We start from the raw sequence: 15723 nt of genomic DNA on the forward strand, positions 1-15723 counted from the left end.
ATTGACGCAAGAGCATCCCTGATCGCCAAAAGTGATCCAATAATTGTCACGCAGGCTCCGGTTCCGTTGCCTTTCTGCTTTCTTCAGAGATATTGAGGAATCCCCGAACGTAGATTGTAGACGAAATGGGTACCTAAGCTTGTATTAGCATGGCTAATCAATGTTCGTCTTAAAATGTTCAAGATTCAGTCAGCATTGATTACTGTTAAAAAACTATGTCATATGGCTTTAAATATACGCGGTCGCAAGTCAGAGCATCAAAAGGCTGAACGTCCGTCGTTGCAGTCTCCACGGGCCGGCGTGGCGTCGGACTGTGGCTGTGATACTAAGCGACGGTCAACAAGCAAACGAAAAAGATGACGCATCTTGACGAAGATGGCTGGTGAACTAGGTAAATCAGCATGTATATTTAAATGTGGTGCAAAAGTAAGCTAAACGCAACCTTAATCTCAAAAGCGGGGGGACAGCTAACACCGCTGCCCGCCCAACTTAAAACGTGGGGGGCCATGGCCCACCTGCCCCCCCCCCCCATGTCCCTACGCCGATGGTTGAGGACCCCTGAGACCTCTCATGGCAGATTCTCGTTGGGCACGGAAATCTAGCGATCTATCTGATGTGAAGTGACGACTCCTAGTCAGCACATATGGTAGCCCTAAATCTGGGGACTTATAGCGGAAACAAGTAGCGCCCTCTTTACTGCGTACCTTTCTGGCGCAAGCGGCCCAAAGCAAGTGCAAGCTAATTCGTCGTCGAACAAATTATTTATAGTGATTGTGTAGAGTTCTTCGGTGTTATCTTCCGTTTCTACCATTTGTCTATCGGTTTGGGATGTCAGTCCTGTGATTGACGCTGTATGTAGGAATTATAATGCTAACGTGCCCACGCGGCGGTTGTAGCGCACTGTTCAATTCAATATTTGTTTCGAAGGGTCCACGTGATAATTGAATTTAGGTTCAGCGTAAGCTTAGATTAAGTCAGTTGGCTGGGTTTGGCATTATTTATTTACTGTTCACACCTTGGGTATGGAATTGTGGGGTCTTGGAGGAGATAATCGTAGCCTGGTGCTGCTCCTGTTTTTGAGCATAGGGGTGTTGTGAATGATTGTAAGTCAGCTACTTGAGTCAGGGTGTGGTGAATACGTTATGGTAAATATGGAAACCTGCCAGGTTTTGAAAAGCTGTTAAGTAAAAGCTGAAAGCTCAGGAGTTGCTGTACTGTTAAAAATTTATTACTGGGGTATTTTTATGCCACAACCTGCAGGTGAAGTGGCTGCATGATTAATTTATTATCTGTCTATGAATATGTTAAATACCTGAAATATTGGCTCTATGCATCCAATTAATGAAACTTAAACCAGACTGAGGAATGTAACTTTCTATGTGTTGTGTTAAAAATTTTGTGAGAGTATTATTGCTCTAGCAGTGTCATTGTCACTAACAAAATATATACATATTGAAACTGAAGAACCAAGGCTGTCTGTAATTGTATCTGGTATCCTGCAAAATCTCAGTGTTCAGAACTTAGTAAGATTCAGCCTGCTTCATGCAGCTGCCATGCTGTGCATGCAGTGTGCCCAATTCTGCAGTTGACCTGGCTGTTTGATATGATATGATCATGAGACAATCATGAAAAATCCTGCAGTAATTCTCGGTCAATTGTGGTGAGCTGCAAAACATTGTCTACATGAAAAGCCATGCATAACTATATCTGACATTGATGGAGAAAGCATCAGCATTTTGGCAGCATGTAATGAAGCAGGGAGCTGCATTCTGAATGGGAATGTCTGATCACGTAAATGCCAAAATTATGCTGCACTAATATGAGTGCACATAATTGCACCACTGTGTAATGGGTACTGGACAAAGTCTTATCCTATAGCCAATTGAAATGCATCCAGTTCCAAGGTTACCCCAAGCTATTACTATGGTTGGGTACACTTCCAGCTCTGGCATGCTTTGGATGTTTGTTTTTCTACTTTATTTCTCTAACCATAGTTAAACCATAAACATATTTTGTCTATTGCTCATACTATCATGTGAGCCTAGTTATGCTGTCAAGTCATGGGCTTGTTGAAAATGTTTTGAAGTCAGCTTTTGAGAGCATTTCATGTGTTTTTGCATCCTTACCCTTCAAAAAAGTATTCTGGAATGCAGCTATGGCAGTCATGGCATGCTATATCCTCTTGCAGTGTGAATGTCAGGCAATCATTAATGTTTCAAGATTATGAACATGCAGTGCAGTTCTACAGCATGCACACTAGAAATTCCATGTGTTGGGACACTCACGTGTGGTAAAAATGTTGGTTCTGCTTTTCCATTGCAAATTTTAGCATGCATCCCTGTGGAATTATGAGCCTAACCAATGGTTTACAGTATATATGATCTTGGGCCATTTTGCCTGTGTTAAGTGTATACTATGTTTCTAGTAGTAATCTGACTTAGTGTCTCAGGGTTGATTGCCACTGGTTGAGACATCCAAGAATGTGATGTGAGACCATGTGGTCTGTGCTTATTTCACACATTCTTTCCAAGCTAGTCACTCAACATATAGTCATCTGCAACATCTTTTAAGGCTGAGGCTGCCAAGTCATTGTCTGAAAACACCACTACTTTTTGCCAAATTGGTATCAGTGTGAACTATCTGACCTGACCTATACTATCTGTGTGCTAGGGCATTGCACCCCTGGTTGGTGACCTTGTCAGGTGGCTTAGAAATATGCTATGGCTGGCAGAGAATGGCTAGGTTAGCTGGAGAGAAAAATGCAGTACAAATACATGATAACCAATTCAAGTTACACTCTTTGTAAAGCCTTAGAATGGCCAACTAAAGTATCCAGTAGTCAAAACTGTTATGAATCCATGGTCATTAAGGTGACATGACAAGGAGAGATTTGATCCCACCATGACCTGGTGTTTGCCAGGCTTAGGTTAGCCAGAGGAGACCTGCAACTGTCAAACTTGGAGGGGTCATGATGTGGTTACTATCCACCTCATGCCTTTAATTCTGAGTGGCCCAGCATGAGATGCAGGGATGCAGATGAAACCTAGCAATGTGTCTTGCAGCATCAGTTTTGTTTCAGTTGTGGCAGCCACACAACAGGTGTGACAGAGTTTCAGAATGCATCTAGTAGAGTGTGCAGGATGTAAATATGAATTCATGCTGCAGGAATCTTAACAATCTGTAGCCCCCGCACACATTGTTGATGCTAATCTGTTGCCCTTCGACCCCTGAGTGCAGGCATCTGGCCTGCCTAGCCTGTTTGTGAAGCCTGAGGCACTTAGATACTGGGTTGACAGTGGCCTGGTCTAATGTTGATAGGCAGATTTTGAGTTTGAGCAAGGGGAGAGGCAACAGGCAGTGAGCCTCAAGCTGAGGTGTAAAGCACGCAACAATATTGACATCCTTGCCAGTCTAGTGGCAGAATATTGGAACACTGACACAGATGTACAGAGTAGGATGATTAGATGAGTAGTGAGTAGGGTAGATGAGTTCAATGGGTGAGATTAATGAGTAAATAAAGCTACATGTCAAATGTATGAAACTGAAAGTTACATGTTGTGAGCTCACAGCTGTGTTGCAGTTTCTGTGAAGATTTGGTACCAACTGCCATAGTCCAAAAATTGTGACATGAGTTGTTCTTGAAGATCCCTGAAGTTCACTGACTTGATGTTATACATCAATAGCCAATTATTGATAAGTGCCTTCCATACTTACCCATTGTTTGCAAATTGCTAATACTTACAGATGCAGTTATTCATCATGCAGTTTTGACCAGTGATCATGGGGCATTGTTATAGATCCTAGTTTATATACCTGTTAGGACAAATGCATGTTATAGGAAAATGGTGCTGTTATACCAGCATGTTATTTTTAGGTAAGGGAAATGTGTTGGTTTGATGTTTTTATGTCAATATTGATTCTTGGGGTTACTGTCAGTTTCTACCTGTTTGAACTGTTTCAACTGGTCAAAAAGACAAAAAAGAGACAAAGATATTTTCATCCATTAGAAGCACTGAGCCTGAGTATGATATGTAAACTGTGATACCTATTTTCCTTTGGTTCCAATTGACAAATCATCATAGATGTGTGAACAGTCCCTGTTCTTTAATTAATCATGCCACTTGATTTTCAGGATGTTGATGCCCAAGAAGGACCGTGTGCTCATCTATGAATACCTCTTCAAGGAGGGTGTTATGGTGGCGATGAAGAACCCACACAAGCCTAAGCATCCGAATGTTGCTGTCCCCAACCTGTTTGTGATGAAGGCCCTGCAGGTAAGTAGAAGAAACTGGAGCAGATAATTGGGAGCATGGGCAAGAAAAGGTTTCATTTTGTGGGCTGCAAAATTAAATGAGCACTGTTGTAACACATGACTTCACAAATTCGAGCGTGTTTGTATGTTGAGAACCTCAAAGAATACAGGTAATTCTTTGTTTCAGCTGTGGCCAAGTTTGGTTATTTCACTGCTTTGGTTCACAGCTCTGGCCAAGTTTGGTTATCCCACTGCTTTGGTCCACAGTTCTGGCCAAGTTTGGTTATTGCACTGCTTTGGTTCACAGTTCTGGCCAAGTTGGGTTATCCCACTGCTTTGGTCCGCAGTTCTGGCCAAGTTTGGTTATTGCACTGCTTTGGTCCACATTGCTTAGTCCATGACAGAATGCTTCATCTACATGTATTTGATCAAATCAGCATGGCATAATTATTTGCACTAGCATGTACTTTTTAGTGATGGCACTGGCAGATGACATAGTGATGGTAGACTAGTCTTGTAATGTGGTCTGGTGGCTTCATTTTGTCATTCTGAAACTTTCTGTGTGATGCTTTTGGTAGTAAATCCTTTTGCTGTAGCCATATAGCCTAAGCAGCTGAGTGCAAAATAAAGCCCCTTTTGCTGTGTTTGGCACCTGCAGCCCCTTCCTGACATCATTGGGGTTTGGGGTGCCTGACATGGTGGAAGCTGAGCACTGATGTGTTCTCTTCAGAGCCTGAAGTCGCGCGGTTACGTCACGGAGCAGTTTGCCTGGCGCCACTACTACTGGACGCTGACCAACGAGGGCATCACCTACCTGCGGGACTTCCTGCACCTGCCCTCCGAGGTGGGTCTGCCTTGCATGCCTGGCTTGTCGTCGGTCACCTGTCAACTGCCCTCCTGGATAAGACATCATAATTTTGTTGTCAAGGCACCATGGGCCATGCTGTCAAATCTTATCAGCTTTGTTGAATTGTACTCTTCATGTTATGGAACTTTATGGCTTTTTGGTGGTATGACTGGCTGCACCATCAAGCCAGACAGCTTTGATGTGTGCTTACTGATCACACTATAAAGCCTGAACATCTGTACGTATGCTGCTTTTACTGTCAAGCTTTAGCTTTGTTGGTTACTCGGACCATGTTATGAAGCCTCTCAGCTTTGTTGAACATTTGCTGGGTATACCATAGCTCCCAATTCCTCCCCCCCCCCCCCCCACTCACTCCACCACACATGATGTCTGAAAAGTAGTGGACTGATACTCTGTGAAGTCATCTCACATCTGACCGCAGTGTCGCCCCGCCCCTTGGCCCTCTGCTCGCCCCCCTCTGACCGCCCTCCCCCCGCCCCCCGCCCCGCCGCAGATCGTGCCTGCCACCCTGAAGCGGCCGACGCGTGCCGAGACGGCGCGGCCGCGCGCCGCGGCGCCGCGGCCCGACGGCACCAAGATGGAGGGCGACCGGGCGGCGTACCGGCGCGCCGGCGAGGGCGGCCCCCGACAAGCGCGGCGAGGCCGGCGCCGGCGCTGGCCAGATGGAGTTCCGCGGCGGCTTCGGCCGCGGCCGGGGTCCCATGCCGCAGTGAGGGGTTGGGTGCGCTCGCCCGGGCAGACGGACACAATAAAGGCCAGCTGTTCGGGTGCGGGCGTTTGCGGCGTGCTGTGACGGGTGGAAGGTGAGGTGGGCGAGTGTCCGGACTGGGAACGAGTCGGTGGAAATCCGGCTGCCGCCGCCGCTGCTAACGTCCGCGTACAAGCCGCTCGCTGTATTAGGCCGTCTGCGGCTGGGCACGCGGTGCTCTGGATTGTCATGCATGCAAATGCTTACTACAGTGGAGCCTAGGACGGTGTGATGAAGACAAGGCTCATGTTTTCGCGGCCATAGACTACTTCCCGCTTGTGATTGACAAGCAAGTGGAAGCGCCGACAGCATTTCTGACGGTCGGCTATTAATCTCAATATGGTCACCTAATGGATTGTCTCGTTAGTCGCAGAACATGGTGGGCCGGCGAGAGTCTAATAACCTTAAGCATTGTGGCTTTTGTAATGCCTAGGAAGAAGTGACATGAATACCCTCGGAACTACAGTAACGTTACAAAACACCATTGCGTAATGTTCTCGGTGATCATCCAATATCAAAGTACTGCACGATGGAGCAGAATGGAGCATTAATAGCTCACTTGTTACTGCTTTTATTTCGCGGCCAAGTGCAGTGAGCGAGCACTCGGCGAAACGCCTTTAAGCTGGATTTTTCTTGCCGTTCGGTGGCAGCAGCATCATTGTAGCGTAACGCTCGTATCAGCGGGCGCAGGCCGAGTTCTCAACCGATTTGGGAAATGCTTTCACCGTCGTGTTTTACTTACTACTGCGCACCAATTACCACCAGCTCGCCATGCCACCAGGGGAAGCGGGTCCAACGACAGTCTCATCGACTGCTGTGACGTGCGTTCCCCGCGACGGCGGTGTCGCGGGGAGAAGCAGCGCTACTTTGTCTAAAGCTTCGCGGCGACTTTCGCAGATTGTTGTAAACAATCTGACGTGACGGGGGTGGCGCGCACCCGTTTTTCCATGCTGCCTGATCGGTTAAAACGCTCGTTCGCGGCATGGGCAACCCGCCGGTCCAGCAATTTCAGTTCAATGGAGGACAGAGTTTTCCATTACGGATAATGCATCCCCCTGGCGCGACATTAGCGATGTTCTCGGATGTGGGTTTTGTTGGGATAAGTGTTTGTCCGTAATTGGCAAGCAATTGTGAGGGCGGGACAACGGTCTGCGGTTGTCAACAGTCATGAAGATAGCAAAAGTACTGTCGATAAAACATTCAGTTACGCTCAAGAAAACAGCCCAGCTCGGGAAGTGCGTGCAATGCTACGCTGTCACGTTAGCTAACATGTCTGGCACGTGGTTCTCTTACGGGTTCAAGAAGAATGTGGCGAGGAAATGAAATTTTAACGGCGTTTGTCGCTGTCGCGAGACGGCCCTCCGCGTAGCGCGCTGAAGGGAAGCGGCCTGTCAGCTGGTGCTCCGTCGCGGCAGTACTCGCTCCCGTAGCGCCCTGAGGCCACGAAGACCCGAACAAACTTTACGACCTGTTGTGGCGTCAACTAATGGCCACGCTCGATGCCATTGACGTGTCTGGACACACTCGCCATGAGTTTGTTCGGAGGGCAGTTCCGCGGCGACCGCATCCCAGCGCATCGATCAAGTGGGCATTGGGAAAGGGCGCTATCTACTCTTATTACACTGCCTTTTCCACGCCAGCGTTTATTCAGTGGCGCTGTTCTGGAACCATTTTGCAAACCTGACGCACCGGTGACAAACACCGCGCCACGTGTTGACTCCGCGTATCGCCGTGGACCCCGACGAGGGAGGACGACGGCTAGAAACATCTACATCTATTTCGATCAGATGGCGTTGAACTATGAACACAACTCCCCTGATCGGAGCCACATAACAATGCCCCGAAGCGGGGGACCAACACCCGACCAAGTCAACCACTCCCTCGAAACGATGAGATCAAAAGGAGACTTGCTCGCCGGTCCTCGGCCGCCTGGCGGGCCACGTCGGGCGCCGCCCAGAGCAACACCTGGCAACGGAACGTTACGTACAAAATCGCCGCCGTCAGGCCGGCGGACGGCAGCGCGCGCACGGGCTGGACATCGCCGGCGCCAGCGCGGCGGAATCAATGAACACCGTGCCCGCGTCCGGTACGGGCGAACCATGAACACAGTCTGCAAAAGCAGTGGTATGCACAGCGCAGCGGAGACAGGTCTGGCCTACGCAGCAGTCGCGCCGCCGAGGTATAGCAGTGTTGTACTGGTACTATGGAATACGGGGTAGCGGGCGGCGGCGGCGGCAGCGGGCCGCGGCCGGTCAGCCGTCCCGACCGCCGGCGTCGAAGTCCAGCCGGAGCCGGCGCCGCTCGCCGGCGCGCCGCCGCCGCCGCCAGCCCAGCAGCTCGCAACGCGTCTCGCCGCTGGAGGCGCTGTCGTCGCTGGAAGGGCTGCCGCCGCTGGCCGACTCGCTGACGTCGTCGCCGGCCGGGCTTCGCTTGGTTGGCGGGCGGGCGGCGCGCGCCGCCAGCCGCCGGCCCGGCCCGGCGCGGCCGCGCGGCTCCGGCGCCAGCCGCAGCCGCTGCTCGGCGATAATGCGCGCGTCGTAGCGCGTCATCCCGCGCTGTCGGAGCGCGTCCACCGTCTCGCGCAGCCGGTCGGGCCCGGCGGCCGGCGCGGCGCGGCGCCGACTCGAGTGGCGCAGCCGGTAGCCCTCCGGCTGCGCGGCGGCCGCCGGCTGGGAGAACGCCCCCCGCTGTCGCCTGCGGGCGGCGCGAGTAACGCTCAGCAGCCAGGCCCGGGCTGGCACGCCACAGGGGAAGTAACAGTGGAGGGGATATCCGACCGCAGGCAGTGTAGAACTACTGCTACTTACCAAAATTATTACACATTATTACATCACTTAAGAAAGCAAACAGCACTCGATTATATGCACGACGTTCGAACAAAAATCGTTATGTAAGCACTGGAAAGCATGTGGATTGGTTTGCCCGATATCGATATTAGAGGAAGCACTGAACCACGTCAGTGAGCATGCTACTACTTTACCCTAATGACACTGGCAGGCCACTCTTTTGCTTTGCAGACGTCTCATACCCAATAGCCAATTAGTGTCCCACACGCTGGCGGCGGCTGGTAGCGCTACCCCCCCCCCCCCCCCCTCGCGGATCTGTGATCAGAGCGCGGCGAGCTCACCTCTCGCAGGTCTCGCACTCGCAGTAGCAGTTGTTGTCGCCGAAGAAGTCGCCGCCGTAGTTGCAGGTGACCTCCTCGCCCGGCTGGATCTCGCGCAGCGTGCGCACCGTTGCCGTCTGCCGGCCGGTGGCCACGAACTGCCGCACGCGAGGCACGCGGTCAGCATCGTACGCCGGCCGGCGGCCCCGCAGGCCCAGCAAGCGGACCGTTTGGCAGTGGACGCAGCGGTGTAAGAATGCAATGTGTGAACAAAGTCCGACTGAAACCTCATTTAGACGTCGATTTAGGCACCCGTAGTACTTGTGTTGGTAATCTACGCCGGAATGGCCAGCCCGCCTGGCTCGGCTAAGCCAGCTAGCTTCCGACTAGGCTGCGCTGTATAAACGATGCCCGTCACCAAACGATTCGTACGAATGCTATGTTTCTGGGGAGGTGACGCGCCACTTTAAGGGCTGAACATTTGGTCGCGCACCCTCACAGTTCATTCGAGAAGTAGACGTTGGGGCGAATTACCACAAATTCGTCCTGATGGAATCGCTTGATGACTATTGCAAAACCACTCAATCCAACTAACACGGAACTGTTTATGGCTACAGATGACTAACCATAATAGTTTGTTTGTGCAGCAAACGCAGCACTGTATACACCCCTCTCCATACGTCAGCGCGGTCGGCGCGCGGACGCGTGCGCCCGTTACCGTGCAGTTGGCGTCACAGTCGTGGTTGATGTAGGCGGCCGGGCCCAGCCAGAGCTGGCCGCACTTCTTTCGCGTGCTGTACATGACCGAGAAGTCGTTCTTGCCCGGCTGCAGCAGCTGGTTCTCCTCCTCCTCCGAGAGTTCGGCGATACACCCCACCAGGAACTGGATCTCCTCGTTGCGCGACCTGCGGCCGGCGACGCGACGCGTCACGCGGGGCTAGCGTCGTCTGCTCCCCACCACCGCACGGCTCCCCGCTGCCCAGGGGTCGTGTGGGCGCTCGCTGTCGCCAGCTCAGCGCGCTCGTCGCCCTGGTACACATACGGCTAGCCGGACCTTGAGCATCAAGCCAGTTAGAACAGATCATCGATTAGACAGGGGAATGCATAACCCATCCAGAAATTGGCAAAACTGCGGGAACATCATAACCAACATCGTCAACCAACGCGTGTGCACAGGGCGCCATCCGGCATTCTTTGGCATGCTATCTTGTTAATTAGTGTTTTGGGGCCGCCTGCAGTAGTCCTTTTACGCCATTTCGGTGTTGGAAAGCGTCAGCAGCACACGGCGCCGTGGGGCACGCGTGCCGATCTGGAGCCGCACACGGCCGAGCGTCTCACCACGAGCGCGTGGCGCAGACGCGCGCCCCGGCGTTGTCCTCCAGCGAGTAGCGCGTGCAGCCCATGATGGTCACGCCGGACTCGGCGCTTAGCACGGCCAGAAACTTCATCACCTGGGCAGAGGCGGGCACCCGTCAGACGGCCACCATCGCCCCGCTCCACACGTGCCACAGCAGTCTGGCGATGCGCACGTCAGCTGTGAGCACTTAATATGCCGGGCTGTAAGATAGTGTACACGTGGCGCTGACCGCTCGCCAAATGATGAATAATCGGGCAGCAGTCTGTCAATTATAACTATCGGGACTGCCGAATGGCAACGCCGGCCCAGCACGCAAACCTCTGGCGTCACAGGGGTTCTCAAATATACGCAGGCTCTATGCACGTTTGACGGGGTGCTGAAAACTTCGGCGGGAACATACGCTCGGGTCAAAGCTGTTGCTCAAGATGGAAGACAGACTCACGTGATCCTGGAGGTCATCCCGATTTACTCGGTGTTTAAAGAAGACCAGCAGCTGGCTCATTGCCTCGGAGTGATAAAGGCGTCTGTATGCATCCTGATAATTTTGATCTTTTACAAAAGCCAGGATGATATTTTGCAACTCCTTCTTGTTTAATCGCGGAGGCCGGTACCTGGAAGACAAGTTGAATTCATCACGGGTCAACAGGTCCTTTGGAAGTGGAAAGCTCTTATCCCATGCGTATTATCTTACTTGGCACTGACTCAGTCTTCGTCGCGGTAGGCCTGGGGTCGATTCCTGCGTCATGCTTTGGCCATTACAAACACTAGTCTAATACTGCATAAAAACAGTGCTAAGATGTCCTTAGAACAAATCTTAAACATTTTGATACCAAATGGTAGGAGCACATATTACAGTGGTGGACTGAGGGTATAACTGCCCCGTCCGTCCGTGCCCATACCTCAATTAGAGCACCTGCTTCCAACCAATCGGACGGGGTAGATTCGAATCGCTTTAGGCGATCGCATTTTGTCCTGGACAGACACGGCCTACGGTTTGTGTCAACAGCAGCGTTAAGTCAAGTGCCGTCAGGGGGCAGGACGAACCATGCCAGGCATTGCGGGGCGCAAAACTTTCGCTAACAAATTTGGCCCTTAACCTGGAATTACACGATCGAGTGGTACAGGTCGGGGTTCACACAATCACTGCTTAGCGTGAGCTCTGGTCCAAGAAGTTTTAGGGCGCTTCGCCAGCGGCGCAGATCCCAGAAATATTTCTATTCAAAAGGCTCACGTTAAGAAACTGTCACACATAACATGGTACCAAAGACTAGCACAGTTTGGGGCAATTTGGCCGCACGGGATATTATAAAACAAGAGAGATGGAGCACTGCTCACAGGATAGGTAGCACTCTGTGTAAATTCATCCGTCAAATTATTTAGTCCCTAGGGCGTGATTCAGGCCAAATATGGTCAACTTCGACATATGCGTCAGAAGTGACCTCACACAAGCAGCTTAAGTCTAGTAATCTCTCCTAACTAAAAGTAAAAAATAAGTCAGGTCAGAAACATCAAACCTTTTCATTTGAAAAGAAGTAAAGCCATGTTGAGATTATTTTTATATTTGAATTATGAATTAGCGCCTAGAACTGCGATAACAGGACGTTTTTTGAAAGCAAAAGTTTAATCAGTCATTCTCAGGGTATTTGTTCATCTGACCTTCATATAGTTCAAATAAAATTTGTTGAATGTTTAAGCCTCATGAGCACAGAATTCCAAAAGAGCGTCCAAATCGCCCTCCACAGAACTATCTATTCGAGAAAAAAATAGCCCCAGGTAGCTTGCTAAAACTTTGGCGCCGCAACATCGTACCGTTTGGAAGTCTTTCTGCAAACTGATAACCACCCCACCCGAGTACGTGATGAGGCATGGAGTTTAGGCATAGAATCAGTTGATAACTGAGAACTGCACTAAACTGGTTTGCATCATTTCTATTTTAATGAAGCGAAGTGCACAAGTAATGGGTATTCCCGACGCAGGCCTCGCACGTCCCGAAAAACTATGAATCAAATCTATTTCGTCAGAGCCAAATCACATTGACATCAAAAGATGAACTACACATCTATGAATAATCCCAGCACCATCATTTACCTCTGTGCCCGATCTAACAACAATAAAGAGTTTTCCACCACGTCAGTCACCCACCCCGTCCGAATGAAGCAACACATACATGTGGTGAAGCTATCAGCTGATCATGCGACGACAGTGAAATTCAATAACGCCTCCAGCTGATCGTATGTAGGGTGACGTCAGAAAAACACAAACTCACTTCAACTGGGTTAGTTCTCCCAATGAAACAGTTCTAGTTTTAACCATCTACATACGTCAGACCCATTTTTCCTACGTGCCACGATTCTCCATGGCCAAATGGTCACCGAATGATGAACTATTAGACCCAGCTGCAGTAGCGGTGTGCGTCTAAGCCAGATAAGTCCGTTACGAAAACTAGGCGCCTTTCGTCATGCGTGCGAACCACAGCGAGCGCACGACAAGCTACGACTGAGTCACGTGCTGTGGAGATCGGGCCCATGGCCTGGACCGGGCGGGGTCAGACGGAGCCCAGCGAGATCAGATGGCATTGGACGGTTCTGAATGGGACCAGACGAGACTTCATGGGACCAGACGGGACCAGACGGGATTTTGCGGAATCGGACGGCACCGGATGTGAGCTAAAAGAACCGCACGGGACGCAACAGGGCGGGACGAGAAAGAACGGGACCAGACCATTCCCTTCCGATTCCGCCCGGCTCGACTCGGTCTGGTCCCTCTCGATCCTGTCTGATCCCATGCGGTCTGGTCTAGTTCCATCCAATCCCCTTTGGCGTCATTGTAGACGCGCACCGTAGCTACAACCGAGTCCAGTGGGCATCTTTCGGTATTGATGAGCCTCTGTTGGTTACTAGAGTTTAGGAGCGCGCCGACTGCGGGATGAGGCTCTGGATAATCATGGCTCGATTGAACCTCATGGATCACGTTGTCATACTGACGACGGACCAGTCTTTCCCACTTTACCATGGTGATAAATAAACTTATTTCACCATATCTGGCACTTGATTCAACACGTTTGAATGTTAAACATTCTCTTTAATACTCTAAAACGATCGTTTCGTTCAGGAAACTAACACCAGCTGACAAGCGATTTTGTGGTTTGGTGACGTCACCGAACAATCCGCTGAAAGTCTGAAGCAACCTTAAATATATTTGAATTAGCAGCTGGCAGCAGCACCGCAAATTTATTCGCCAGTTGATGCAAACTGGGTAAGTAGCAGGGGTGAAGGAAACACTACACTGCCACTATTTGGTATGCTGAGGTGTCTTAAGGATGCTAGATGTATTCATACCTATTTGTTGTAACTATTTCTCCTAATATGTTATAGCTTACATGCTAATTTAGTTGACTGACATTTTCAGGAAGTGCGAGGCCTACGCCGGTAATACCAAATTGTGGTGGGAATTAAATTTAAGATGTTGAAGCAAGTATCAGATATGACGAAGTTAACTCACTTTTAACTACAAGTACTCTTAAAAGTGGAAAAGGCTCCTGAAAACAACAAAATTTGTCTGTCTAGGGAATATGCTCCCCATGTCATCATACCTTGCTCGCACAACACTGAGAGCCAAGTGATGGCCATCATATCTGGAAATGATGCTTATGAGCACCAAATATGAACAACTTTATCAATTATATTTTACTTGGTCTTAATTATTGTGTGGCTATGTTATGACAGGATTTAAATGATGGTATATGGGATCATGTATACCTGGGTATCTTTGAATAATCTCCCACAAGTAGTTTGCACATCTTTGTGGGTGTGTAGCTCAGAGACTAGAATGGTTTAGGTCTTAAGAAGGGCATGGCTGTGAACTGCACTGAATGACCTCCAAGATGGCTATTTCAGTTCAAAACCTTATACAAATGTGGAACAGTCCTTTTAACCAGAGGGCTCAAAGAAAATATGATGAAAACAATTTTGCACTGAAACTGGTTTTATTAGTACATGTAGCAACACACACAAGTACACATCAGAATGACCTTCCTATCCAATAATCACTTAGTGAAAACAAACAGTGCAAGCACACTATGGGGCCACATGTTGGTTCTTTCACTCACTCTCACAACTGTAAAAACCCACACTTTTAACAAGTGGATTAGAAATCATCATTCATTATTCCATCCCATTTTTCAGACATTTTGTCTTTTTTGTCATTTTGATAATACACATGGTAAACATCATTTTTTGGGAAAGAGGACATTACAGAAAGTATCCACATCACCTGGCTTTTCTGTAATGTACTTTAAGAGTACATTACAGAAAAGCCAGGTGATGTGGATACCAGAAAAAAACAGTGACTTACCTGATACACATTTTGTGTGTGATGAAGCCAAGATATGGGTCAATTGTCAGAGCTGTTGCAATGTCATCACAATTTGACAGCTCCTGTGGTGACAATATTTTCCCTGTGCCAATTGCATGTCTTCTTTCTAGTTTTCTTACAACCATGTTCAGTAAGCCTGTAATATGTAACAAGCATAGGCATGAGCATAGAACAGCCAAAAGTTTTTAAATGTCCCCGTCAACTCACATAATCAGTAACAAATTACACTTTACATTGATTTAATGATACAAATCCAGCTGGCGTACATGATGCCGCAAGGCAAAACATGTTGACTTTGTTGCATCTGCATGAGTGCCTCATGCTGACAACTGTGATACAAAATATGGCAATGGACTGTGCCACAACAGTTCAAATCCAAAATTGCTACCACCATGGTGGTTTTTGACAGAAAAACACAATGTGAATTAAATCATCTTTTTTACAAAGCCCTGGGAATAGAGCCACAGAAGCATGCAGGTTTTCAAAGCACAGTGAACTGTGCATATCAAGCCTATAATGAAAACAATTTGGAAAACATGGGAAACCTAGGAGCATTTCCAGCTCTGTTTTATGTTACCAAGGCATTGAATGTTCTTGACACAAAGTGGCCAGTTTGTGGTAGTACTCAAACTGCTCTATTCAAAAGTTCTAGTAAGAACTTGTGTATCTCCAGTTTGCAAGCACGGGATGAGCACATACAGATATGAGAAATGAAGTTCTCTAACTTATGCTGAATGTATAATGATGTTATGCTCACTGTAAGTGCAGATCCAAGGATGAGCAAACAGTACAATGGCCAGTGAACAACATTTTTGGTTGTCTCTCAGTAAGTGGAAACCATCTCAGCTATAAAAATTGCTAATTATTATTTGAAGCAGGCATATCAAGATGAGCTATAGCCTTCATCTTGTCATCCAACTATAGAAACTTTCTTTGGCATCAGTCAATGATATAAAACATTTTCATCTCATGCATCAATTTGAGAATCAGCCTTTCAGGCAAGGATAATCCATAAATC

General features: G+C 48.9%; 1 protein-coding gene and 1 pseudogene across 1 annotated transcript; one reads left to right on the forward strand and one right to left on the reverse strand.

Moving 5' to 3' along the window:
• Positions 1–679: 679 nt before the first annotated feature.
• Positions 680–5889, forward strand: LOC119108705 (40S ribosomal protein S10-like; annotated as a pseudogene).
• A 1848-nt stretch (positions 5890–7737) lies between these two features.
• LOC119108062 (histone-lysine N-methyltransferase KMT5B) lies at positions 7738–10880 on the reverse strand. Its single transcript, XM_037231643.1, has 6 exons — positions 10774–10880; positions 10313–10425; positions 9693–9879; positions 8996–9132; positions 8370–8562; positions 7738–7833 (listed from the first exon to the last, which is right to left on the reverse strand). The coding sequence occupies exons 1-6, from the start codon at positions 10831–10833 to the stop codon at positions 7738–7740; spliced, it is 786 nt and encodes a 261-aa protein (XP_037087538.1). The 5' UTR covers positions 10834–10880.
• Between the last annotated feature and the right edge of the window lie 4843 nt (positions 10881–15723).

This window comes from Pollicipes pollicipes, unplaced genomic scaffold, assembly GCF_011947565.3.
Source record: "Pollicipes pollicipes isolate AB1234 unplaced genomic scaffold, Ppol_2.1 Scaffold_6686;HRSCAF=7923_pilon_pilon_pilon, whole genome shotgun sequence".
Lineage (NCBI taxonomy): Eukaryota > Metazoa > Arthropoda > Thecostraca > Pollicipedomorpha > Pollicipedidae > Pollicipes > Pollicipes pollicipes.

Excerpts from the sequence above, each read along its gene's own strand:
- LOC119108062 (XM_037231643.1), bottom strand. The coding sequence starts at position 10,833 with ATGAGCCAGCTGCTGGTCTTCTTTAAACACCGAGTAAATCGGGATGAC. Across the intron at positions 9,880-10,312 it reads GTCTGCGCCACGCGCTCGTG|GTCGCGCAACGAGGAGATCC; the intron begins GTGAGACGCTCG and ends CGCCGGCCGCAG. Across the intron at positions 8,563-8,995 it reads GAGTGCGAGACCTGCGAGAG|GCGACAGCGGGGGGCGTTCT; the intron begins GTGAGCTCGCCG and ends CGCCGCCCGCAG.